Raw genomic sequence first — 24,727 nt, 5'->3', positions numbered from 1 at the left:
TCAGCAGGTTTGAAAATCTTCAGGCTCCAAAAATCACTCAAGGAACCCAGTTCTTCAGCCTTAGCTACCCCCTGCTGCCCTCTCCCCCAAAAAAAGAAAAAGCTGTGATTTTAAAACATGGCAGATAGGCCTGAAATGTCCAGTTATTTGTGCTAGTTTACCAAACTGTTACCATGCTGACACATCATGAGCTTGCACCAACACCACTGGTAAATAACAACCCTACCCACGCCTCATTAGTCTCCAGCCCATGGAGCTGCTGAAGGATGGTGGATTGGACCGATTTAATCTGGCTGCTTGTCCAGTTCCCCACGATCTCAGCTAGCAGTTCCCGCACTGGGCCAAATAACTTAGTGAGATGTAAGCTGTGGAGGGCATCCAACCCGAATCTGTGCGGGTGTCACATTCCTCCGTAATGGGCTGTGATAATTGCCCTTCCTTACAAAAGGAGGAAAAAAAACACCCTCTGATTTAACTAATCAGTTTGAGTTGTTACTCATAACTCGGGCAGATATCAAAGCCACTGCTCTTTAAAAAAAAAAAAAAAAAAAGTAACATTGCACAAGAATCTTGGGTGGATTTTTCGCTTTATTTGCCCTACCAAAGCAGAGAAAGCATCCTGGTTCCTCCCAGATCTGCGACCTCGTGGCAGGGGCAGGGAGAGGACCTGGGGTGGACACACCTGCTGCAGCCCTGCAGGGTCCCTGGGAGCCTGAGAAACACCTCGCAAGACCCCACAGCCTCATCCAGGTGGCTCACGATGGTTAACGAAGCATCTCCGACCAGCCTGTGCTGGGACCACGTGAGACATTAGCTTTTGAGCACTCTCCTGTGGATAAAGCAACTGTTGTTTTTTTTTAATGAAGACGTGTGTACTGCTCTGGGTATGGCACTGAACGTGTTTGTATGTTGTTCCGTGTCCACAAACGGAGGTAAAGCTTGGGTGACAGAGCATTACTCGCTTTGGAGCCCAGCATAAGCACGCCACACCACTCATTACGGAAGGTCTCACTCGCTGCAGCTCCTAGGAGCCTCCCAAACACGCATTTAAGGCCACTTCAAACTACCGTGTTTTTTCGCAGGACGCGGAATTAGGCTGTCCCTTGTGGAAAGCTTAAATGAGTCCTTTGAAATTTGACCTAAATTAAAAGAACTGAAACACATTGTTATTGCACAAGGCGAGGGCTCCGAGCGGGTGCTCCAAGGACAGCGTCAAGGCACTGGATGGGGGAAGAGACTAAATTAGCTGCCCAGCAGAACGATAACACACAGCCTGGGCAAGGGAAGGTCAAGGGAGAGCTTGCTATTTATCAAATATATGTCTAAACTAATTATTCAGTTCACAAAGTAACCCTTCAACCTATGTGTGCGGTCAAAGCCCTTGTGAAACGTTGGCTGTCAAAGGCCTTCGCGGGCTGGGTACACAGAAAGAGAATGGCTCCTTTATACACGCTGGGGTAGACTTATTTCTAAATATTTAAAAGCAGAAAGTCTTTATGCTCCCTGGGATAAAAAACCAGTGCTGTAAACACTTGATGCGAGACAGAATTTGATAGCTGACGGTCCCCAAACCAGCTCCTGCAGGCCCTGTTTCGGCTCTGGCTGCCCACCAGCCTTGGGTTTTCCTATCGCTGCATGAGAAAAGAAAGCACCACAACCACTAACAAACAGATTCAGCGCGTGTCCGCGATAGCAATATTGACATTATCATTTACAACGGCTCACGATACCATCTTCAGGGTAAATATTTTTATAGGTACCAGAGTAGTAACAGCTAATGGTCACAGTCCCGGCGCCCAACGCATCCAGCAATTTATGACAGCACCTTAGGGAAGCGTGCTCCCAAAGGGATCAGATACACTGTGGGTAACCAAAGACAGCAGGATCTATCTTTTGGGGTATCTATCTATCTGTGTACACATGTGTGCACCCAGCCACGCAGCCGGTTACCCCAACATATAGTTACTGCTTGTGCTAACATAGGTACGTAGCCTGATACTCAAGGAAATGGTTGCAAATATCCCTAAAGTTGTGTTTAGCTAAGAGCCGACAGTGTATTTTAACCCGAGGTTATTTATTGCAGGCAGCAGAACAAAAAGCCACGCTCTCAATTCCTGTTAATGGTGCATACGGCTTCTTGAATATTCTGACTCACTAAGACAATAAATAGCAACAATAAAAGCACTTAACACCAAAAAAAGACAAAATTCGGGGCATGCCCATGAAGGAACAGATCAACATATGTCACAAAAGGTCACAGCCCTGGCGACCTTCTCAGCTGGTCCGAAATGTCACTGCTCTAATGACTGCACCGTCAGCAGCCCCACCGAAAGCACACATTATTGGAGCACCTGACCCCCCTCAAATTAGCTCTGACCAAAATGTTTGGCATTTACTAAACTAAAAATAATAATAATAATAAAGCAGCTTTGTCTTTGAAGAGATTTTAAAGTTTTTTTTGGGTTTTCTTTTCAGCTCAGAGAGCTTGTGGGTGGCAGTGATGGAACCCAGAGAAGGTGATTATTATTTTTTTTAAGGGGTCTAACGAAGTACATAAAGGAGGTTTTATTTCCCAAATCTCAGATATAAGTTCTACACAATTCACTGTATTCTGCAGCATAAAAGCTCTTATTATACCATTAACTTAGAAACCTTTTTTCCCCTTTCTGGTAATGATTCAGGTTCTCACGTCTAAAATTATCTCATGTAAGTTAACATTCCTACCCAGGGAAGAAGTTTTAAATAGTTTTTAGCAATTTACACTTTGATAAAACCCAGATTCCCACCCACTGGATATTCATTGTGGAAGAAGCGTATTTTTAAAGTGTGCTTTTTAAAATAATAGAGCTATTCTTTCCCTGAAAAGTTATCAGGCATAAGTCAAAAATGTTACTCTTCTCCCTGCAAAATACTGCACCAATCATGCAATCACATTCTTTCTGATTTAACCCTAAAACGAGAGGACCTCACTACAAGCAGCTAATCTGAAACCAGAATTATTCCTGATTTTGTCATCCCTGTGAAAAGCCAAAAAGGCACCAGATGTGCAATTAACAAATCATACGGTAAGTGGTGATGAGAGTTGGGCTTTTTTTTTTTTCTTTAATTCTCAAGTTACCCTCAGAAGGGGAGGGGAAGAAACAAAAAAGCCTCGCTATCAACAATCTCCGTCCATGACAGATGACAATATTGCTATACTGTGTTAATTTTTTCAGGAATGCTTGCTAGGGAGGAGGGCTCATCGTCTCTACATAATTCTTCCCCTGCCATCAATAAAAATGTACTTGGAACGGATTCTAAAAATGCGTTAGCTGGTGACGTCTATTTTTAGAGGCAGTGGATAGAAACAAATACGTTTTGCATGAAAATGGATTAAATAAAAACAAAGCTGTATCCCTGGACATGAGTAGCAGAACATGTAAAGGCCAAACTCTCTCCAGAACGCTCGCCTGATGAAAAATGTTTTATGGACAATTGCATTGTTTTGACAGTTGAGTTATTAGAAATGTAAGCACTCTTCCAATGAGGGATAAAAACCTTATGAAGGAAGCCTCGCTTTCCCCCAAGGTGTTCAGAGAGCAGAAAAGATCCCCCATAGCATAGTAAAATCAATCTTAAATACAATAAGACAATGAAAATAGCAGCCCTTCCTTAGCTCTGAGAAGAAAAACAACTTGGAAAGTCTGAGAAAGGGATATACCTACAGGAACGTACCAACAGGTGCAGGCTCAAAATAGGAGATTTTATCAAAACATCTCTTTTAAAGCAAAGATTTCAACAAGTTTTCGCTTTCACAGTAATTAGCTGCTATCCTTGCCGTTCGGATCTCCACGTCTGCACTTCCAGAGTTTGCAAACCAGACAGCGTGCCAGTTGTTCTTGGATATTGACAACAATAGGAAAACCTGTAGCAACCAGCTACAAACAATAAAGCCATGACACCTGCTTTTGCAGAGTGCCCTGCAAAATTAAACAACCACGGCACATGATTAAAAGCAACTGTGATTTTTTTTTCCCCCTCTCTTAACCTTCCAGGTAGCTCAAATCACAAAGACATCCAGCCGCGTCCTTGCCTGAGCAATCCGCTACAGGTATACAAGTGCAACAGACCGGTTTCCTTAAAGACCCATTCCTGAAAACTTTCATCTGTACACTTTGATTATACAACGTGATGACAGTCCCAAGTGAAATCACTGACACCACTTGCTTGCACAAGATTAAATAAACACATGCTTGCATGAACATAGCCCGCGCGTGAATAGGAGAAGTTGGAAAACGTAACTGTTGAGGACTCGTCTGTTACTTGCCTGGTATTTACCAAAGCATAGAAAGGTGTTGACTTTAATTTCAGATGTTGAGGCATTTCGAAATAACTTCTTTTGCAGAAATAAGCACTCTAGAGTGATTTACCTTCGGGTTCCAAAGTGGCGTCTTCGACAACTAAGTTAAATGACGGTCGAGCCAGGGAAATTCCAGCCATGGTGACCACCACCAGGCATATAAGGCAACCCGAATCCCAGCCGACCATCTTTTTAGAGTAAATTCCTGGTCCATTTCCATATCTCCATGTGGACTTTAATCCCATCTGAGCACTTCTACAGAAGCATGGACAGGACGCGGTGCCTTCGGCCAGGGCAGTGCCTCCTCACCAGGAGCGGCGGCTGCTGCTGCAGGGAGGAGAGATTTAACACGGTCAGTGCAACCATCCTAAATGCAAACCAAAAAAAAAAAACCTTACAAAGCCCTAAAAAGAGCTGAGGTGAGAGGGGGAGGAGGAGGAGGATGGGAAAAATAGTTTTCCAGCTTTGAGAATATGTGAAAAGTGAGTGACTTTTCATTTTCTGTTAGCAGTTTCCATCATCACCTGAGGCGTAACCAAGTCCTCCTTGTTTTCACAAAATCACTTCTCAGCACATATTTAGAGAGCTATTTTACTGACAGAAAGATATACAGTTTACAAAAAAAAATAAAGGCACACACATGTGCAGGCACATAACCTGTAATGCTACAAAATTACCACAATTATACAAATTATGTTCGTGTTATTGTTTGAAGGTTTATGTAAGTTTGCCTTGTTTTTCATTCCTTTACCTAGGCAGTTCTGCAGCCAGCTGAATTTTCACTAATTCAGTAATTTTCCGCTATAAAACGGCTGAAAAAAATACTCCTTAGGCTCTGATAATCCATAAAGCTTCATTGTGCCTCAGCAGTTCCAGCTCTCCTAGGGATGCACCTTCTCCTACCTCAGCTCAGTGTCCTCGCGACATCTGAGAGCCCCATACAGGTAAAAGGGTCCAGTCCTTGCAGAGGCACTGGTTAAGACTGGTTAACTGGTTTAACTAGCAATTAAAATCCATTAAATGTTGGGTATGGGTTGCACAGGAGACCTCCCCAGCACCGTTTTCCGTTCACACATGCTGAACTGCCCAGCCTGCTCACACAGGTTGCTGTTCCCTCTCGCTCAGAGATGCTTTTTAATAAATGCTTTTCAGTTGGGGGGCAAAAAGTTTAATTAATTCCCCATGAAACTAATTTAAATAGATGGAGGTGACTGCTCGGTATTGCTGCCACAGGCTGATGGAAGAGAGAAGAGGAACAGTGCCAAAGCAGCTTCAGGGGACCTGCTGGCACCACAGCAAGGAGCTGGGCGGGCGGTGAGAAGAGAAGAGCATCCTCAGAGGGTGACCCAGCAGCTCACCCAGACAAGCACACCTTGTTCTCCTCCCCAGGAATAAAAGATGGTACCCCTCACGAAATGGGTACGTCAAGGGACTGCAGCAGTCCTTCTGATCTGGCCAGTGATTCACCTGAGACGTAATGAAACCCAACTGAGGCTCAGAGAGCGCTGGTCTCGAGGGAAAGACCAACGTAAAACCTCTCTTCTCCCTCCTGCCCTCACCCTTTCAAAAGGAAAAACAAAAAGTAAGGAGCCTGTCATTTGGATGTGCTGCGGGTCCTCAGCATCCAGTACTCAGAAATGTGGACAAATGTTCCCTTTTTGCTGAGCCAGCCTTTAAGGGGTTTATTTGGATTTCCTTAACCTTCAGCTGAGAGCTGGAACACCCAACCCCTGTCCCCAGGGCTACGGGCAGATGTGCTGTGGAGGTGTCTTGTACCTGGGGTATGCAGAAACCTACAGAACTCCTGGGGTCAGCGGGAAGGGGTTTTAGAGGATATAAACAGCTGAGGAAACAGCTCACACACAGTGCTCCAGGGGAATCCCCGACACTTTGGGGCAAGCTTGTCCCCCTCAGCCCCACGCTCTGTCCCTGCGGCAGGGGCTGAAGCAGAGCGTGGCCATGAGCTAGCACCCACCACATCTCCAACACCACCACCACCAAACCACTGCGCAGACACTCACGAGGAGCTCGCTGAGCACTTCTTGAAGTGAGGGCAGAGCAGGTGTGGAGGTGGCCCCGATGGGTCTGCCTTTGGTGAGGGACCCGAGCGAGCCCTCGCGGCCACCGCCACCTGACTGCCTGACAGCCCCCGCTCTGCGGCTCAGTTTATCCAGCTGTAAAGCGGGCATAAATCCTAATTAACAGGCTGCCTGCGATGCTCATTTCATTTCCATAAATCATCCTGAGAAGCCTGATTAAAGGCTACGTATACAAATGCAAAAACTTACTCACATTTTCGCCAAAAGACAACATACCAGAACGCTCCCATACACCCCAGACTCCTTTCCCAGCAGCATTAATTCCACCTACATCTCGGCGGAGGAAGATTTTTAGGCAGTGCTCGATGCTGCGTAAAGCACGTACAGGGCTGCAGCCCTCGCCACAAGCCGCGGACTATGGCACGAGGCCACCTGACAAGGCGGCTCCTCACCTGGAGGTTTCTGCCCACTTCTGCACCTGAGCATCTGCCAGCAGCAAGACGGGGCTCTTCCTCCGCGGGGCGACAGAAAAGCCAAAGCCGAGGCTCGCGAAGGTGCAGCAAAGGAAAAACGGGAGCTCGGGGCCCATCCGTGGAGCCGCCAGGCTTTACCACCGCCACTGCGACCGCGGTGCGAGGGCTGCCCCTTCCCAAACCGAGCGGAGTCCAGCGAAGATGAAACGAACCCAAATTCTTTTCATAGCTCAATCGCCACAGTTGCTGGGGGACGACTCCCTGGAAAGACCTCCTGCGCCGGGTAATTATGTACCTCTATGGCAGTGTTTGGAACACAGCCCCAGCATGCTTTTTGGCCTCCACAATTCTGGCTTCCTGACTACAATACCATAATCCCTCCTGGAGTCTCAGACTCAGTGAAAGCCACACGTAGTGTTTATTTTTCCCCTTGAAAGGGAACTCTGTCTCTCTTCTCAGCCTACACTTCGGGGAGGAGTTGTCAGCCTCCCGTGATTGATGGCTCTCCTTGCCACTCGCTCATCAAGTCAATTTTCACCTCGTCACATACCTGCCCAAATTTCTTTGCCAAACTGACAAGCATGGGAAAGCAGACGGGTTTGGGAGCCCAACCAAATTCCTCCAAGCTGTACTTCAGTTTGAACGCGCTCGCACACAAACAAGTAGTACTTGTTCAGCAGTGGCATTAATTAAATTCAATGCTCAGTGTTCTTTTTAATCTACTTCCATTGTTGTTTATAAGATGTTTATCACTCCCGAGGGAGAGCACAATTTGTAGAGTATGTTAACCAAATCAATACAGGGCTCCTCTACGGCTCTTTAGCATCTTTCTCTGTTGAGCAGGGAATGGGAAAAGCTGAATGAAACGGGGCTCACACCCCACAAAGCAGCACCCAGCAGCCGAGTGGCTTCACCCCAAACACCCAGGTGGGTAGAGCTCTCAAACTAGCACTTATTTATTTCAATATTTACACCTATTTACACATCGATGCATATATATGGATGCACACACGGATATATCCGACTAGCCTCCTCATCCCGGTTCAGCTTCCAAGCAAATCTGAGCATCACAGCTATTAAACATTAATTCTGGGGGACTAATGGGAACCGGCTGGCAGCTTCAGTACTTTTGCATTGTTTGAACTTCTTTCATTTGCTTTCCAGGACTATCCTGTTTTTCTCAAGTCTTTTGCCACTAAGAGATGGGGGGGGGGGGGGGGGGGAAGAAAAAAAAAAAAATCTGCATTTTAATTGACATTCCAGAGAGAGAGAGAAATCCAGAGGCTGCTGATTGCTGTCTATTCAGCCCAAACAGGCTTTTCAGATGAAAATGAGTAAAGGCCAGTGGAAGATTTACAGGGATTTGGTACAAAGGAGACAATGAAGTTTTAAATGTTGATAGCGTTTCACACCAAGCGCATAATGGCTCCCTGTTTGAACGGGCCGCTTTGCATTTAAATCTCTCCATATAGCCAGATAGAGCCCAGCCAGGGCTTCTCGCCCCGGGACGGGGCTGTTCCTTGCCGCCGGCCCCTCTCCGCTCCGGGGGGCTGCTCAGCTTCATCCCATCCCGATCCCATCCCCATCCCCATCTTCATCTTCATCCCCATCCTCATCCTCCTCCCGTCCCGTCCCGTCCCCGTCCCGCTGTCAGCGCCGCGAAGCGTCCCGCGGGGTTTCGCGGCAGCGGCAGGGAACGGGCGGAAAAGAGGGGAGAAATACAGCAGAAATAAGGCAGAAAGTGGGAAGAAAAAAAAAAAAAAAAGAAAAAGAAAAAAGAGGGAAAAGAACCGGCAAAAAGCGGGCATGGAGCAAACCCCGGCCGGCAGCGGAGCCCCGGGGGACCCCAGCCCCGCATCCCGCCCCCCGCCGCTCCCCACCGGGGACCCGCAGCGGGTCCCGTCCTGCCGGGGTCCCCCCGTTTTGCGTCCCCTCGTTTTGTCCCCTCGTTTCTTGTCCCCCCCCCCCCGTTACCTGCAGGCGCGGAGCTCCGCGGGCGGGCTCGGCGAGCGGCGGGGGGCTGAGGGGAGGCGCCGGCCGGGGCAGGGGCGCTGCTCCTCAGCGTGCGGGCAGCCCCGGCCGCACAGCCCGCAGCCCCTTGCGGGGCTCGGGGCTGGGCAGGGAGGCGAAGCAGCGGCCGGCCCGGCGGCCCCGTGCCCTGGCTGGGCTGCAGCGGCTACCGCCTCACAGGGGCGAGCCCGCCGTGCCCGGCGCCAGCAGCCTCCTCCCCCGAGCGGGCATCGCCGAGCAGAGCAGCGCGGGGCCCGCTCCGCTCCATCCAGCCGCCCGCAGCTTTGTCAAGCCGACAACCCCCTCTTTTTTTTTTTTTTTCTCTCTTTTTTTTTTTTTTCTTCTCTCTCCTTTTTTTTTTTTTTTTTTTCCCCTCCCTCTTCTCTCTCTCTCTCTCTCTCTCTCTCCTCGCACACACACACACACACACACACACTCCTTCGGCTCCTTCCTCCCTCCCCCGGTCACTCCCCCCGCTGCAACCCGAGCCGTTTCCTGGACGGCGCTGCGAGGCTCTGCCCAATCGCGGCGGCCGCGGTGCGGAGCCCCTGCCCCTATTCCTGCCCCTATTCCTTCCCCTAACCCTTCTCCTGCCCCTTCCCTTGCCCCTAGCCCTTCCCCTGCCCCTGTTTTTTCCCCTGCTTCTGCCCGAGCCCCTGCCCCCGGACCTGGGACGCGCATCCCGCAGCCCCCCACGAGGGGAGAACGCGGCCCCAAAACCGGCACGGCCCCGGGATGCTGCCCAGGAGGGGTTTGGGATCGGAGGGTTTGGGATCACAGAGCGCAGCTGGCAGCCCCACAGCCCGCTCTGACGGCCCAGACAGCCCAGCTGCCTCGCAGTGCCCTGGCATTTCGGGCTGACCCCACGCTGCAGCTTGCTGTGTGATGGCTTTGCAAACAGGATTTGCCCGGGCACCCAGATTTAGAACAGTCCCTAATATTACTATGTAAAATTCGGTATGACTTAGACCGATATTTTGCTTTGCAAAACGTCGACTTGAGATAGCATTAGCTAAAGGGTTGCTAATACAGAGCCCGTGTTGCTGCTTGCTTTGTGGAATCAGCTTGACAGCCGAATCGATAAGTGGGGGCTGCCTCAAATTAAATCACTGTTGATCAATTTAATGTTACTTTATTTAAGCATAGCTCGACTGTGCATTTTATACACTGCACGCAATATCGATCGAGGGGATTGTCGAGGGCTGTGGCTGCGCCGCACGGCGTGACCCCGTATTTACATACTTCCAGGCACCAAAAGCACAAAAACAAGTTTCCTGGGTAGTACACACTCACCTCCCAGAAAGTACTTTCCCACTGTCACCAGCAGCAATGCGAGCTTTTTGAGGGGCAGCAGACAAATTTGTAATTGATTAGAAACACAGGTTTAATTTTTTTTTTTATTTTTTTCTGTCGTTCCTAAAGCAACAGACGTTTGAATGTTCTAATTGAGAAGCTGCGATGTCACCGTCAAGATCCAATTTTCCCAGCTCCAGGCATGTCCACTGCCCATTGAAAACATTGTTAACGCATTCTCACATAAATTATTGTCCGGCACAGGAAGCTGCGATACCTTGCCCCATTCATCGATATCTTTGCATGCTCTGAAAGAAAAGGAAGCATTCCACTAAAAATGACAAATCAGAACACCTATTCCCAATGTCTGGAAGCACTTGGCAGAATTTATTCTTTTTCGGGATGAAAAGATAGCAGTCTATCAATAGCACCCTATTCTCCCCAACGAGCCACATTCTCTTAAAGTGGCCCACAGCAGCCGAACTCCTCCATCGGAGAGAAAAGCAGAAGCATGTTTGGAATTAGAAGGGGGGGCGGGCGGGGGGATCAATTCTGTCATCATATTTAGGCTTCAAGAGATCTCAGTGGGCCCAGGGAGCCTTTCATAGCAGTTAGGCTGCTGAATGAGAGCATAATCTCTTTACAGTTTTTTCCTCCTCCTCTCAAAGTGGCTGGGATCTTTTTTGTGAGCCCTCCTGCACGTGAATGGTGTGGCTAATAAGCCTATTAATGAGGTTCCACAGAGGAGTGTGAATAGGTAAATAAGCCCCAATCTGTTGAGGTTCAGGAGCAAGGGCAGTAAAGCCATCATGAACTAAAGGTGACAGTTTGAACTGAAATAGGAACAACAGCTCCAGGTTTCAAGCGAAAGAAAAGACAGACAAGGCGCACATTCAGGCTCCTTCTACCCCCTACCGAGTTCTATTTTCTTTCCCATTCTTCCTCCTTTATAAAATGTCTTGAGTAGTCACCCATTTTTTCAAAAGCTCTTGAGACGTCCTTTTTCATCCTGGCAATGATACATCAATAGGGAGGAAGGAAAATGAGGACACCAATGCTCCTTTGCCCCGCCGGTTTCAAAAGCACGAACAGTGCTGTCCCCTCGCATATGGGAGCGGGGGAGGAGAAAGCAACTTAAATTGAATCTTTCAGCGCTGCCAGCCCTTTGTCACTGCTGTCAGCTGGGCCCTGGTCCCCCTGCCGCACCGCACGCAGCCAGGGATGGGGTAAAATGTACTCCAGGGGCACGGCACCAGGCAGCTGTGGGGCCACGAGGCCTGGCTAGGCCCCGTGAGCACGGGGAGGTGAGGAGGGCGAGGAGATGCGCTGGTCTTCACCAAGCATCGCCATTACCCAACAGGGTAACCCATCCTAACCCTAAGCACGAACCCATCCTAATATAAAAACTGACTTCAGGCTGCCCCTGGGCTGGATCCACCAGAGCCCAAGCGAAGCACTTTGAGGAGTGAAGGTGGAAGTTTAAGCAGAAGACAACTTGTGTCTGTTGAGATGAGGCGAGGCAGGCAACCAATTCCCTCAGATAATGAGGGAAAGGTCACCTTAGAAACAAACACAACACGCAGCTGCTGAGCACTCCTCAGTCCCAACCCTCACAGAGTCTCTGACCCTTTGTGAAGTGCTGGTGAAGTCAGGACCCACAGAGACCTGGTCCTGCACAGGAGCTGTGCGAGGGAGAAGTCACAGCTCCCACCACACCACAAAGGTACCTGATGGAAACACATTCCCCAGTGCCAGCCTATTCTCCAGCTGCTGGACTTGCTAACACCCAACACTTCTACCAGATGAAATAGGAACACAACACAGGAAAAAAGGAAAGGAAAAACTACACATTAAAGCTTGAGAACTACTGGGAAAAAAATTATCTGCATCCTAATTGAGCCATGAACATGGCTGAGGACTTCGCTTCTCCACAGACGATAATGGGAAAGCCACATTTCTTCCCTGCTATTTCTGTCCAGTCCAAACATTTTCTTGACCATGCTGGATACAATTAAATATTTGTCCTTTTTAATTATTATTTTTTTTTAAGTTCTTCTGAAGCTAAGTGCCCAAACACCAACAACTGTTTCCCAAAGTGTTTATGTCTCCTTTTCCTGGCAGCTTTGAACTGTGTTTTTTAGGGTGCCAAAGGAACCCACTTCTGAAAATCTGGTCTCAGTAGATTGCATCCTTTAATTTTCAGAGATAGGCAAAGTTGCTCCGTGTATTTGTCTGAGTCCTGAGGGAAAATCACTTCATGCTGATATAAACACGAACCCATCCTAATATAAAAACTGCTACTGAGGAACTTCCATCTCTAGTCTTCTCTATGTTACTTCAAGATGCTGCTTAACTGAAAAAATGAGATAAGAATTTCTTTCATGTCACTACATTCAGTAATTATCCATGAAAGTACGAACCATTGTCTACCGAGTTCTTTTGCAGCAAAATGTGCATAGGAAGGGGGACTGCCATAAAGGGATAGTTTTACTGGGTGTTTATCAACAACAAAACTTGTTTTGGTTGAACTACAGCATGTGGAAAGTTAACTTCTTTTGCTTATTGATTTTTGATCTTCCTCTCCTTTATGCACAGCAGAATCTTCTAAGAGAGATTAATTCAGGCAGTACTGAGAAAAGAGATTATTTTCACCATTGTAGTGATGTTTTGTAATGGCACTTAATGCCAGCACTCCCTCCAGATTTTTATGCCCTGTAGCCATGTAACTTCTCTGGTACGCCTCTCATTTTGTACGTCTTAAGGAAAAGATTCCAAAAAATACTTGTTGTTATTAATAAATGTTGTGAGATATATTTAAACAGGAAATGTGGTGTGTTATGATCAGGGTATTACACTGGGGTACAGGACATTTGAAATTTTCTATCCTTCTACATCAGTTTTCCTATACAGTCCTGGGAAAGTCACTTAATCTGCCTATGTCCAAACTTTCTAGCTATGAAATGAGGATAATAGATGTTTCCTGTCTCCCACCCTTTATTCATCTCATCCATTTAGATGGTAAGCTCCTCATTTCTGACCATGCTTTTATGCATGGCTTAGAACAATAAGACACTGAGCTCGGCTGGAACCTCCAGGCACTTCCATAATGCAGATATTGAGTACTAAATTATCAAAATAAAAGAAAATCCTCAATTTATTATGTATTCCTTCATAAAAAAAAAAAATAAAAATAAAAATGTTAGAGTGTCCTGGTAGAGCATCTCTGGCTGCTGTGGTATAGCATCTCTTCTAAGACAGGGGAAAGAAGCACACGTTGGAGAATAACTTTAAAAAGTGAATCCCCCTAAGCAGAAACCATGTGAATAAAACCCTTCTCAGCGCTGAGCAGGGCACAGCAAGACAGAGGCAGACTTACAAAAATGAGAAGACAAAGGCTGCAAAGACCATTTGTCTTTCTGTTACAGATCTTGAATACATTTGGCTTGTTGGCCCGCGCACTTTCTGTTTCCAGTTGATCAATACATGCTGGTTTGTTTCACTAAAGCTCTGTTGTCTGACTAGACCAACTGGTGGTTGTGGCAGCTTCCCTTGCAACGTTACATCAGATGGGATTTTTCTCTGGTGACACCACAGGGTTCAGTGAGCGAGCAAGAGATGACTTCCAGGCACAACCTCAGAGCAGGAGGTGCTCAGCGGGGCTTGCACCAGGGCTCCTGTTACAGTTTAAGCCCTGGGAGTGGCAGAAATCTCGATGGCAGGGATCCACGGGGCAGGCACTGTGCTCTTCCTCATGGGCAGGGTCCCAAACCCAGGGCACCATGTCCCTGCAGACCCCTCCTGCTTCTCACCTCCTTCACTGGAGAGCCACACTTCACATCTCCAACTCTCTCACAGAGGCCCAGTCACAGCCAGGCATGGAGACTGCAGAAGTTCAAAAAATAACATAAAAGTCTTTTTTTTTTTTTTTTTTTTTACTTTCTACAGCCCTGGAGCATACGACAGTAATGCAGTACTAAATGCCTGAGACTATTTCCCTGTCTCATTCTCCTCACCCCTCCAATGGCTGTAAGTAAGAAGTCTCACCTCATGTTCCCTCTTCCCTTTCCGGCCTTCACACATAATTTCACTCCTCCGTCTCCTACCAGAGTTTTCGCAGGAATTTGCTTCATCCCCTGTGTGTCTCCTCCAGTGAAAGCCATGCCTTTTGCCACCCCAGTCCCCAAGGTAAGAGGAGCTCCTCACCCCCTGTGCCAGGTGATTGAGGCACCCACCATTTCACCTGAGAAACCGGACTGCCTTGGAGAGAAGCCACTGTCCTGCCCAAGAAAGCCTCCGTGTAAACAGAGGTGCCTCGAGGTTTAACAGCCCTTGTTTGTTAACTCCGTAACCACGTTCACAAGTCCAAAAACGAGGTGAAAAGGTAATGGTCTGGCAGACAATGCTCGGGCACAAACAGAGATTTGCTATTTGATATAGACACGTGGAATTCCTTAAACAACGGCCGTAGGTTTTACCCCAGAAAGGTTTCCCAAGTCACCGCAGGCCCAAATCCGCCTTCGTGCAGACCCAGACACACTTTTTTTCCTTCATGTTTCTGTGTTTTAAGGGGAGGATTAGAGGACAGCTCAGTTTGCATGAAATCTAGACTTGGATCACTGAATATTCATGCCCACAGCAATGAACGTTCTTATACCTTTGAACACACAGCAGCATTTCAGGCCTTGAAGAGAAGGCCTGCTTATGATTTACATGGCCAGGTTGAGGTCCCAAAGACCCTTCCCGTCTCTCAACAGGTAGCACCGTTTGTATCAGTGCTTGCTGGATGAGAAAACCCAACAACAATCACGCAGCTCTTCTGATGCCAGCTGAGCAGAGAAACAGATACTGCGGGAGGCTTCCAGGGCTGCTAAATGCAATGGATCAGGAAATGTTTTACATTGTGGATACAAGCGAGGAGGCCAGAAACTTGATTACAGGGGAGACTTAGTTAAATATTCACTGGGATTCATTATGTGAAAACCACTAGAAAGGAACATGTTTCTACAGGAAGGGTTGGGCTGCTTTATTCGAGCTTCTGTTGTAAAAGGCTGCTGATGGCTGTGTACAAGAGCTACCGTCCTCTAGTGGAAGGAATATGGCAGGTCTGGTGGATGTGCAGGAGCTCTTCTGCTCGCTCTTATTGTTAGCTAGGGTTACCGCTCCTTTAATTTGCTAAATAGAGCCTCGCAGAGCCAACGGGGCTTGATTATCTGACGGCCTTACATTTGACAAGCAGGTAACATGAGCATTTTGGGCAAAAGGAATGTTATAAACAAGATTTCTAAAGTCTTGAGTCTGCTGCTCACTCAGTCTGAAATAATCTCGAGCGCAAAGGCTGACAGCAAGCTGCACAAAAGCTTTGAGGCTGAGAAAGCCACACAGCACCCTTGCTTCAGCCCAGCCATGGAAAAGTGGTGTCTGGGTCCCTTCATCTGGCCCCGCCAGCACCGTTTTGGACAGATGCTGGTGGACAAGCATGGTGTTTATCCCACCTTGCAGCGCCTGCTTTCCCCTTGGCCATGAAGTGCTGAGTGAAGACCGAGTGCTGAGGGACCTTGCTGTGTGCTGCCTTCCAGCTGGCTGTGTACAGCAGGAGCAGAGCTTCCTGGCCTGCACTGCTTGGGAAGATCAGGTCCTGAGAGCAGAAACACAGGCAGAGAGGTAAAACATCCCCGAGATCCCCCACAGTGGGGACACAAAGCAGCATTGCACCCCCAGTCACAGTAGCACTAACAACAGCTTTCCATGGCGTGCAAAGGGTGAAATGCCATGCTGGCCAACAAGGTGTCTACCCAGTTAAAAAATACAAGGCAAGTCCTCTCCTTTAAATTTTATTCCCTGAAGCCTTACATTCAGCAATCTATCTTCTGAGGGAAAAAAAAAAAAAAAAAAAAAAAGACTCCTGGTCCCACCCTGCTCAGCATGTAGCAACAGGCTCCCAATTAAATTCTGGAAAACAGAGAGGCTGAGACATTTTAAGCAGAAACTACTGTGATCTGCAGGGTAAAATGAAGAAGGAGCTAGGGGGAAAGCAAGAAGTGAAAAATTAAACCAAAAGCAAAGGAGCTGCATTTGGAATTGTGCTCAACGGGAAAAAATAAAAATAAAAAAATCACTTAGAGATAAGCATTAACACACTGTTTAACCCTGTCCCCACAAACAAAGAGACGCCAGTAACTACAAGCAGTAGTCAGCATTAAATTCATTTGCACTTAAAACCTTGTATATAGGAATAACCTGGTGTAACCATGCTGGAGATTGCCCAGGCAAATTAATGTCCAGAAGGGTTTTAATTCCACGCAGGGCAGAAATGCAGGTTTGGGTCTTGTCTAGAAAGGAAAAAGAGCCTGCGAGAGTTGCAAGTGTTTGCTCCATGGCAGGTAAAAGGATGACAAGAAGTTTACCAGGAACGAGAAACACATCCTTCTGCTCCTCTAAAGCACAGGGTGGTCTTTGGTTAACCCCACCTGCCACAGGCATTGACTTGCAAAAGATCCCAGTGGAAAATTATGCTGTGGTTCCATCATGTTAGAGAGATCCAGATGCTTCGTCCTCCAGGAAAATCTGTCCAGCCCTCAGCTACATCACATCCAAGCTTCAGTACCGAGGCCTCTCCTCAACTGCTGAGATCACCAAAGGGGCCCAGGAGAAAACTCCTCCTCGTGCCTTGTACCCAAAAACCTGACAGAACTGTTACCCACTTAGAGCACTTCTATTAATGGTGAAGAGAATGAAATTAAAGTGAATAGAGGGAAAAACAATTTTCTAAGATGTAGTTGTCCATGTTCTTGCCTGCTGCGCAGAGCTCCAGCAATGGGAAACATTCAGAGCCAGAAGCGGTGCAGGGTCCTCATGAGGTGGTTATGGCTACTGGTGGGTTTTTAATATGGGATTTGAGCAGCAAGGGAAAAGGACACTGCTGAAAAGGCCCTGGGACATCTGATGTAGGTTAGACTTGCTCATCAATTTACACCCGCTAAGGTACCGGCCCACCAGCCAAAGGGCCCTTCAGAGACAGCAGAAAGTGAGTGGTTGGCAGAACTTCCCCCACCTTGCTCTATGCAGCGAGGAAGCCTCAGGACGTGCTTCGTGCTCGGGAAGCACAGCACAGAGAGCCAGCAGCCTCCTGGGGAGGAGGATGATCCTCCCAGGGAGCCTGTGCTAGCTGGGGGTGCCAGGGGTGGTCTGCCGGGGTCGGGGCTGAAGGCGGTAACGGAGCCGTGAGGAGAAGCAGCTCGCAGCTGTTTGCATGATACATATCTCGCGAATAAATAAACGCCATCGCCAGTGCTGCCACTCTCTAAACATCGACAGAGACATGCGTTCACTCAAAGCATTCAGAAAATAAACAGAAGGAGTGCTGCTTGGCTGAACCCTCCTCCAGCCAAGAGCCAGCGCTGTGAAGCTGTCACCTTTCAGCAGATCGGAAGGTCTCGTATCTGCCCTCCCAGACTCCCAGTTCCCAAGGAGTGTTGTCTCCTTTTTTTTGATGCAGAGACCTCAGAAGCTACAGACCTGGGGGTTCAAAACTGATGTGCATTTTTCTACACATTCTATCAGGCAGGAGGTAAAGAATGGTTAAGTGAAACGCAAGGGAAGATTAGCTCAAAATGCCGCAAGCTGTAATTCAGATGGATTACAAAATAACCTCAGTAGTTTCAAGAATGTAACAAGAACAGCCTTAAATCAGCACAAACCAACTTGCTCAGCCTTTTTCATCTGAGGATTAACGTCAGACTTTCTTCTGCTGTGCTGTGGCAGTAAACCATCCTCTAGTCTGTTTGGGGAGGGCATCCATGGTCCCAAGGACAGGGGCCCATAGCTGTGTGGGATGCAGGGGCTCCGGATCCCCTCCGGATAGCGGGCAGGGGAAGGCTGCCACTGGGGACAGCACCCAGAGGCTTGGGGTGCTCTGGAAAGGCTCAGTGGGTGTTCAGTGCTGGCTCCCTCTTGCTTCTTCCTCATGCCCTCAGCAAAAATGGGCAGCCTTTGGATGCAGCCCTTTATTCTAGGATAAATTGTGGAGATTTCTTGATAGCCAGAAAAAATAAATAAATAAATGAAGCAAAGAGGCAGAGAGAGAGAGGGAGGCACCTGTGGCCTCTGGGGTAGATTTCTGCTTTACAGTCGCATGCAAGCTGCCCAGGAGACACACCCTGTCTCCCTGGAGTACAGATAAGCTCCCAGGGACTTCAAAGGGATTGCTGAACCAGACTGCAATGAATTTCTGCAGAAATGTAATGTGCAGCATATGTCTGAGGGACTGGAGAAGAGCTGGGGTGGTTTAGATTAGATAGTGCTGTTTGGCTTTTGAGGGGCTCGAGGAAGTGAAGGACACGTAATTGTCTTTTAAAGTGTAATATTTGACTTCGGTTCACCCACACTGCAGAGGGGCTTGCAGATAAGCAATGGAAAGTATTTCCGTGTGAGGTCTGGGTATCTAATCTCCCAAAGATCAGTTTTCCATTCAAAATATCATTGTGCTGGGGAAAGGCTTGGCTTTACGCATTTGGTTTTGTCTGTCCCTATCCATTTATTACTGAGTGGACCCGCTGCCAGGGAGCACCTCAGAGCCATGATTTCCTGTACTCAGACAGCATCACCGCACGGCAGGGTATTTAGCAAAAAGGGTCTGGAGACACCACAAAGAGCTTTGAGAAGGAGTTTTCTAACAGTGTTTACATGTATCCAGCATTCCAGGCCTTCTGCATCCTACAGAAATACCGAAAAAAAAAAAAAAAGGTATCGGCAGCTGGCTGGCAACACCATCTACTTTGTCTACAATTAGGGCTTCTGGCCACTGCATGTGCCTCATCTACTGGAATTTTAAGGATTGTCTTTATCGTTACAAACATAAGCTACAAATATACAGATGTTTGTCATGAGCTCACCATGTACTCTTTCTCTATTTTTTTTTCTTTTTGATTAGAAGTCAACAAAATCTTTCAAGCTTTCAACATATGGATGTGTTTCTTCTTGTGACAGAAGTGGCACACAAATAAGTAAGGGCACACCCTTACTCACTTTCTCCTGAGGTGAATATTCCCTTCTTGATATAAAGGAAAAATTGTTTTCCTTGAAGAAATATTTTAGACCACATAAACGATGTGAAAAATCACAGTGAATTTGTTAGCAGAAACATTTGCTCTAGAGGTAAGTATGAATTTGAAGAACAGAGAGCCAGAGTCAAGCCTAGGACAATAAAGATTGACTGTTGGTTCCAGAAAGCATTTTTAAATAGTGTTTCTCAGGCCAACGTGAAAACGTCTGCCCGGCAAAAATTATCTACACAAACTTCTCAGTTGTGTGCTTTGAAATTCATTGTATAAATCAACACACTGCTCGTCTTCAGGGTATTCTTCCCAACTTAATATGTACCCTCCTGGTGAGCTACAACCTTAAAATGCCACCCCGCCTGTCTGTGCTGATGAAAGCCATGAAGTCAGAAGAACATAAGAATTTTCCCAGCTGCCAGCCCTGAGTGCCAGCCAGGGATTACAACCCAGCAGAGCTTTGCAGGTCTGCATTTCATTGCCAGGAAAGGCAGCTTCTGCAAGGAACAATCTTCTGTCTATCTATTTATTTTCAGTAAACACTGGCAGATAAGCATATACAGTTATCTCCAACATATTTATCAATATTTATCAGTAAAATATTCTTTTTTTTTTCTTTCTTTTTTTTTTTTTTTTTAAGAAAAAATGCAGGTAATTTTTTTTTTTTAATGACAACATGAATTATTCTGTTAGTTTAAATGAATACTGGGCAATAGTCTCTAAAAAGTCATATGAATTTGTGAAGCTGTTTTATACATAATGAAGAATAATTTAGCATTGGCAAAATGATGAATCCTGGCTTGATAACAAGTCAAATAATCATTTTCTGGTATTTCATCCCTTGAGCATTACCTGCTTTTCACAAGACCATCACATGAAGAAAATAGCTAATTCAGTTCTCCTCTCTGTTTAGAATAAAATTAAAATAATCTACAACACTTACTAGAATTATTTCTTAATGTAAAAAAGAGGGAATCTGATGGAGTTGCGACACAGTTTGAGTGCTAATCAATCAGAAAACAGAATAAATTTAATGTAAAATCATGAGATATACTGGAATCTCTACTCTGATTTCCTCAAAAAAACACCTTATCATCTACTTTCTGATTCTGGAGTATTAACAGAAGACTCCTCATTCACACACAAGACAAACAAGTTTCCCAGTCCCCAGCTCCCATACACATGCATTCACTGCTACCACTAGTGACAGAGAAAAGACAAATAGGCCGTGCAACTGGGCCTCTCTTTTCCTTTTTCTTCAGGGTTCTCATGTAGGAACAGCTGAAATAATCATGGAATATCCTGACTTGGAAGGGACCCACAAGGATCATCGAGTCCAACTCCTGGCTCCACACAAGGCCACCCAAAAATCAGCCCCTATGTCTGAGAGCAGTTTCCAAACACTCCTTGAACTCCTGCAGCTCAGTGCTGTGCCCACTGCCCTGGGCAGCCTGTCCCAGTGCCCGACCACCTCTGGGTGCAGACCCTTTCCCTAACCCCCAGCCTGACCCTCCCCTGTCCCAGCTCCATGCCGTTCCCTCGGGTCATGTCACTGTCCCCAGAGAGCAGAGCTCAGCGCCTGCCCCTCCACTCCCTGTGAGGGAGCTGCAGGCCGCCATGAGGCCGCCCCTCAGCCTACTCTGCTCGGGGCTGAGCAAACCAAGGCACCTCAGCCAGTCCTCGTATGTTTTCCCCTCTAGGCCCTTCACCATTCTTCATAACCCTCCTTTGGACACTCTCCAACAGTTTTATGTCATTTCTATACTGTGATGCCCCAACCTGCACACAGACCTCGAGGTGAGGCTGCACCAGTGCAGAGCAGAGCAGAACAATCCCTCCCTCAGCTGGCCAGCAGGGCCGTGCTTGATGCACCCCAGCACACTGCTGGTTCACGTTCAACTTGTCATTGACCAGAACCCCCAGACCTCTTTCTGTGGGGCTGCTCTCCAGCCTCTTGTCCCCCATCTGTACATCCAGCCAGGGCTGCCCTGTCGCAGGTGCAGAATCCAGCATTTGCTCTTGTTCAACTCGATAGAGTTGGTGACCGCCCAGCTCTCTAACTTGTCAAGATCTTTCTGCAAGGCCTCTCTACCTTCAGGGGAGTCAACAGCTCCTCCTAATTTAGTGTCATCTGCAATAAATACAAGGGTTCATCTAGGTCATCTAGATCAAACTATTTTAGCAGATCTTTACATTGCCAAAAGAGTATGTAGGGTACTCCTGAATTGCAGGTGATGCCTCTATGTGGTTGTAACAAAGACCATCTTCTTCCTCCCTTCTTTCTTCTCATCATAAACCTGCTAACTGTTCACCAGAGCTGTGAGAGCACTGCTTGCTCCTGTTCCCCACAGCATTTCCAGTAATATCTCCAGTTGGGCCCATACTGGTCCCAGCTAAGCTGCAGGGGACCGTGGATGCATGGGGACAGCTCGGGCAGGTAGCAATGCTTTGAATGCAGGTACAACTACTCTGCGGGGCACTGGCTGAAGAAAAGGCAGCAATCCTGTTCTGAGGAGGCAGCCCTAGGGCCAGAGAGCTCTCCACCATGCCAGACACAGGGGCTTTTGTGAAACTCACTTCTACCCAGCAGTATGCTAGGGGAAGAGTAGAAAAAATATACTTCTTAATGGCTCAAAGTCATTACCATTACTTTATTTTGCATTCCTGAAATACTTAAACACATGGATTGTTTTTGCAGGAAAATGAGTAGAAAGAAGGCTGCTGTACTGTGCAGTTCATTGCTTGGCCTGGGGTATTTCCTGGTAAATTATCCCTCTGCTCCAGCATTCTACCAGGTAGGCTCTGTACTGTTTCCCAGGACAAGGAAAGAGATTAAGAAGCTCTCCTAAAGGTGATACAAAGCCTTTCAGGTCAAACACATTTAATGTCAGTTCAAAGTTACTGAGAAGCAGACACAAAAAAGAAAAAAATGCAGCCCAGGAAAAAAAAATAATCTGAAAATATAATTTGTTCTCACTTTTTTTGTTCCCCATTCCTACAGGTAGGGGAGGTTGAGTTAGCTAAGATTCAAAACATTCAGGTAAGCAATGCTTTCATATAGTATTCTAACACTTCACTTCACCAGAGTGGAGGCTTGCAGGATCTAGTCTGAACTCTTACATTGCCTGGGTCATATGTTCGATCCCAGAAGCTCCAGCACCAAGACCATAACTTCTGGTTGAACCAGATTGTTTAGAAAAAATAACCCCATCTTAATTTAAGTTTTCAAAGAGAGAATTCATCATGTCCCTAGGCAAATTGTTTCAGATATTAAATTCTTCAGTGGCCAAGAATGCACACCTAATTATTGTCCTGTATTCTCCAGCTTCAGCTTTTAGCTGCAGAACCTCATTATAACTTGGCTTATTAAAGAGCCCTTTCTCCACGCAAGCAGCCTTAAACTAATGTTGTGTCCACACAGAGAAGAGTGGGGTAATGCACAAGCAGTTATAGAGGGTTTGCACAGAATAAGATACAGTGTAAGTTTACTATGCAGTAAATTCCTGAGCGACCAAAATTAGAGTCGGTCCTTTTCTTTAGACACAGTTACCATTTGCAAGAAAATAAAGCATGGTCATTGTGGCAGGGCATGCTCCTAGCACACCCCAACTATGCCACCTGTCCGATGAAGGTGCAACACATCTGCTGTTCTGATGGCTCCAGGCTCCCAGGTAGGAGCAGCCTTTTGGCCCCAAGCCCTCAGCCCACACAGGGTGGTGGTGATGGGGTTTCTTCCCACCACCGAGCCTTTGTTCTTAGAGGTTATCCCCATATGCCACGATCTCATCCATCTCCCACAGCAAAACCTAGAGTTACACCACTATATCACTACTGCAGCAACTTTCTTTTTCAATTAAATAGCCCAGTGCGCTTAGGAGAGAGAGAGAGAGAGAGAGGTGATTTGCAGCAAATGGGTTATAGAAGCAGTCACACAGCAGTGCCAACAGCACCCAGCAAGTCCAGTTGGAGCAAAGCTGTGCTTCAGCAGCCCCCTGGCCCCGCAACACGGTAGGAACATTGGCAGCTGGTGGCACAAGCCCCCGCAACAGCCCCCATCCCTCCTACCAGTAGGGCACACGGAATCAAACATTATTAAACCACAAGATGCACACAACACCGAAGCCCCACAGCACAGCACACAGGCAAGGAGCTGTTGCCTTCACCACAAGCCCAAAGTGCACAGACGTGGCCATGCATAGTCACAGATCAGCAGGAAAACACGCTGCACGTAGGCTCTTTCTGTGACCATCTAGGCTTGACAGCACGGGGAATGTTTATTGTGTTTGGCACAGAAAATCTGAAAATAAACAATACACGGTACCTGATCGTTATTTTCCATTCAATATTTGAGCGCTAAAGCAATGAAAGGCGAGAGAAGGCAAAGCACAGCTCCAAGAGGTGTGTCTCGGTGCCTCCTGCGTGTTGCAGCTTGACACTGGGTAGCAGTCAGGCAGAGAGGCTGCCTTGCAACTCCGAGTGATAGCACACCACAAAGTTAACTCACTGCATGCCTCGTGACACACTGCACAGGGTGAAATAATGACAGGCACAACAACATCACTGCACTCTCATTCCTTTACGCTGCGACACTCAACCGCATTGCAATGCTCTGTGATTCATTACCACTTCAGAGCCATGCGTGTTGCTGGGTGAAGGACAGGTGAAAAAGTAGACGCGTAGCTTTGGGCATGGCAAGTCACTGGTTTTCTGTGTAGAAAAAGTGAGTTTGGAGGCCATAGTTTCAAGAAAAGCTCTGCTCCAAGGCAGGATGAGCTCCTCTGTGTCAATGCCACATTTTTAGGAGGGATGTGTGGGGGAAGCTGCATTGGTAACAAGCAGCTGGTTGATGACATCCCAAATCTACACCATCACGGACAGAGAGTCTGCATTTTAATCAACGCAAGGTACTTGAGGTGCTGGAGGGATCCCAATGATAAGTATCCATTTACCTATAATTCTCATAATCTCAACATCATTGTGAAAGAAGCAATTTATTTCCACACACGACTCATTATTAAGGCTGACAACAAGCAAATGTGTTTTGCCTCTGAGACAGATCCAGATCCAAGAGTTCTGCACTTTCTGATCATTTTTATATTAAAAAGATGTACTTCTTGGCCTCGTATTACAGAGGCTGCTTCTTGCATGTCTAAACGGTGGAAGAGGCTTACAACTTATTTCAGCCACCTCAGGGGACTATAAAACACAGCAGCCTTACAGAAGTTGGTTACGGGCTGGTGCCTTACCTAAGTCACCTCCTGATTCACTCCCTCCTTCACCTGGTTCCAGATGACCTTCCACTATTTTTAGGCAGTCAACAGCTGCTTATTTTATTAATTTCTATAATAAAAGGGTACTCCATGATTTGGAAATTGGGTCTTTTTAAGGCTTCTTAAATTCTTTCAGTACTGCATAGAACAAATTAAATGAAATGACTCAATTCTTTGAACTTCCTTTCGGTAGGCTGAGCAGTAACAAGGGATGGAGGGGACATTGCACTTGAACAAGCCAGCAGTCTCA

The 24,727-nt window shown here is 47.0% G+C and overlaps 1 protein-coding gene across 12 annotated transcripts in view; it reads right to left on the bottom strand.

Annotated features, from left to right (window-relative positions):
• FGFR2 (fibroblast growth factor receptor 2) overlaps positions 1–9,234 on the bottom strand; it is an 80,145-nt gene extending 70,911 nt beyond the window's left edge. For 4 of the 12 annotated variants that reach the window (XM_082764986.1, XM_082764987.1, XM_082764977.1 and 1 more), the window contains exons 1-2: positions 8,826–9,231; positions 4,410–4,666 (exon numbers count right to left, since the gene is read on the bottom strand). In XM_082764986.1, coding sequence (XP_082621112.1) covers positions 4,410–4,584 — 175 coding nt within the window. In that variant the 5' untranslated portion in view covers positions 4,585–4,666; positions 8,826–9,231. Of the gene's footprint in view, positions 1–4,409; positions 4,667–6,631; positions 6,648–6,830; positions 7,198–8,825 lie in introns of those variants that run through there. The other 8 variants (XM_082764984.1, XM_082764985.1, XM_082764976.1 and 5 more) reach the window with 6 other exon arrangements.
• Between the last annotated feature and the right edge of the window lie 15,493 nt (positions 9,235–24,727).

Source organism: Aythya marila (assembly GCF_965140915.1).
Source record: "Aythya marila genome assembly, chromosome: 7".
Taxonomy (NCBI): Eukaryota; Metazoa; Chordata; class Aves; order Anseriformes; family Anatidae; genus Aythya; species Aythya marila.
Note: the sequence above shows the minus strand (reverse complement) of the source record. Positions and strands in the feature narration are given on the sequence as shown.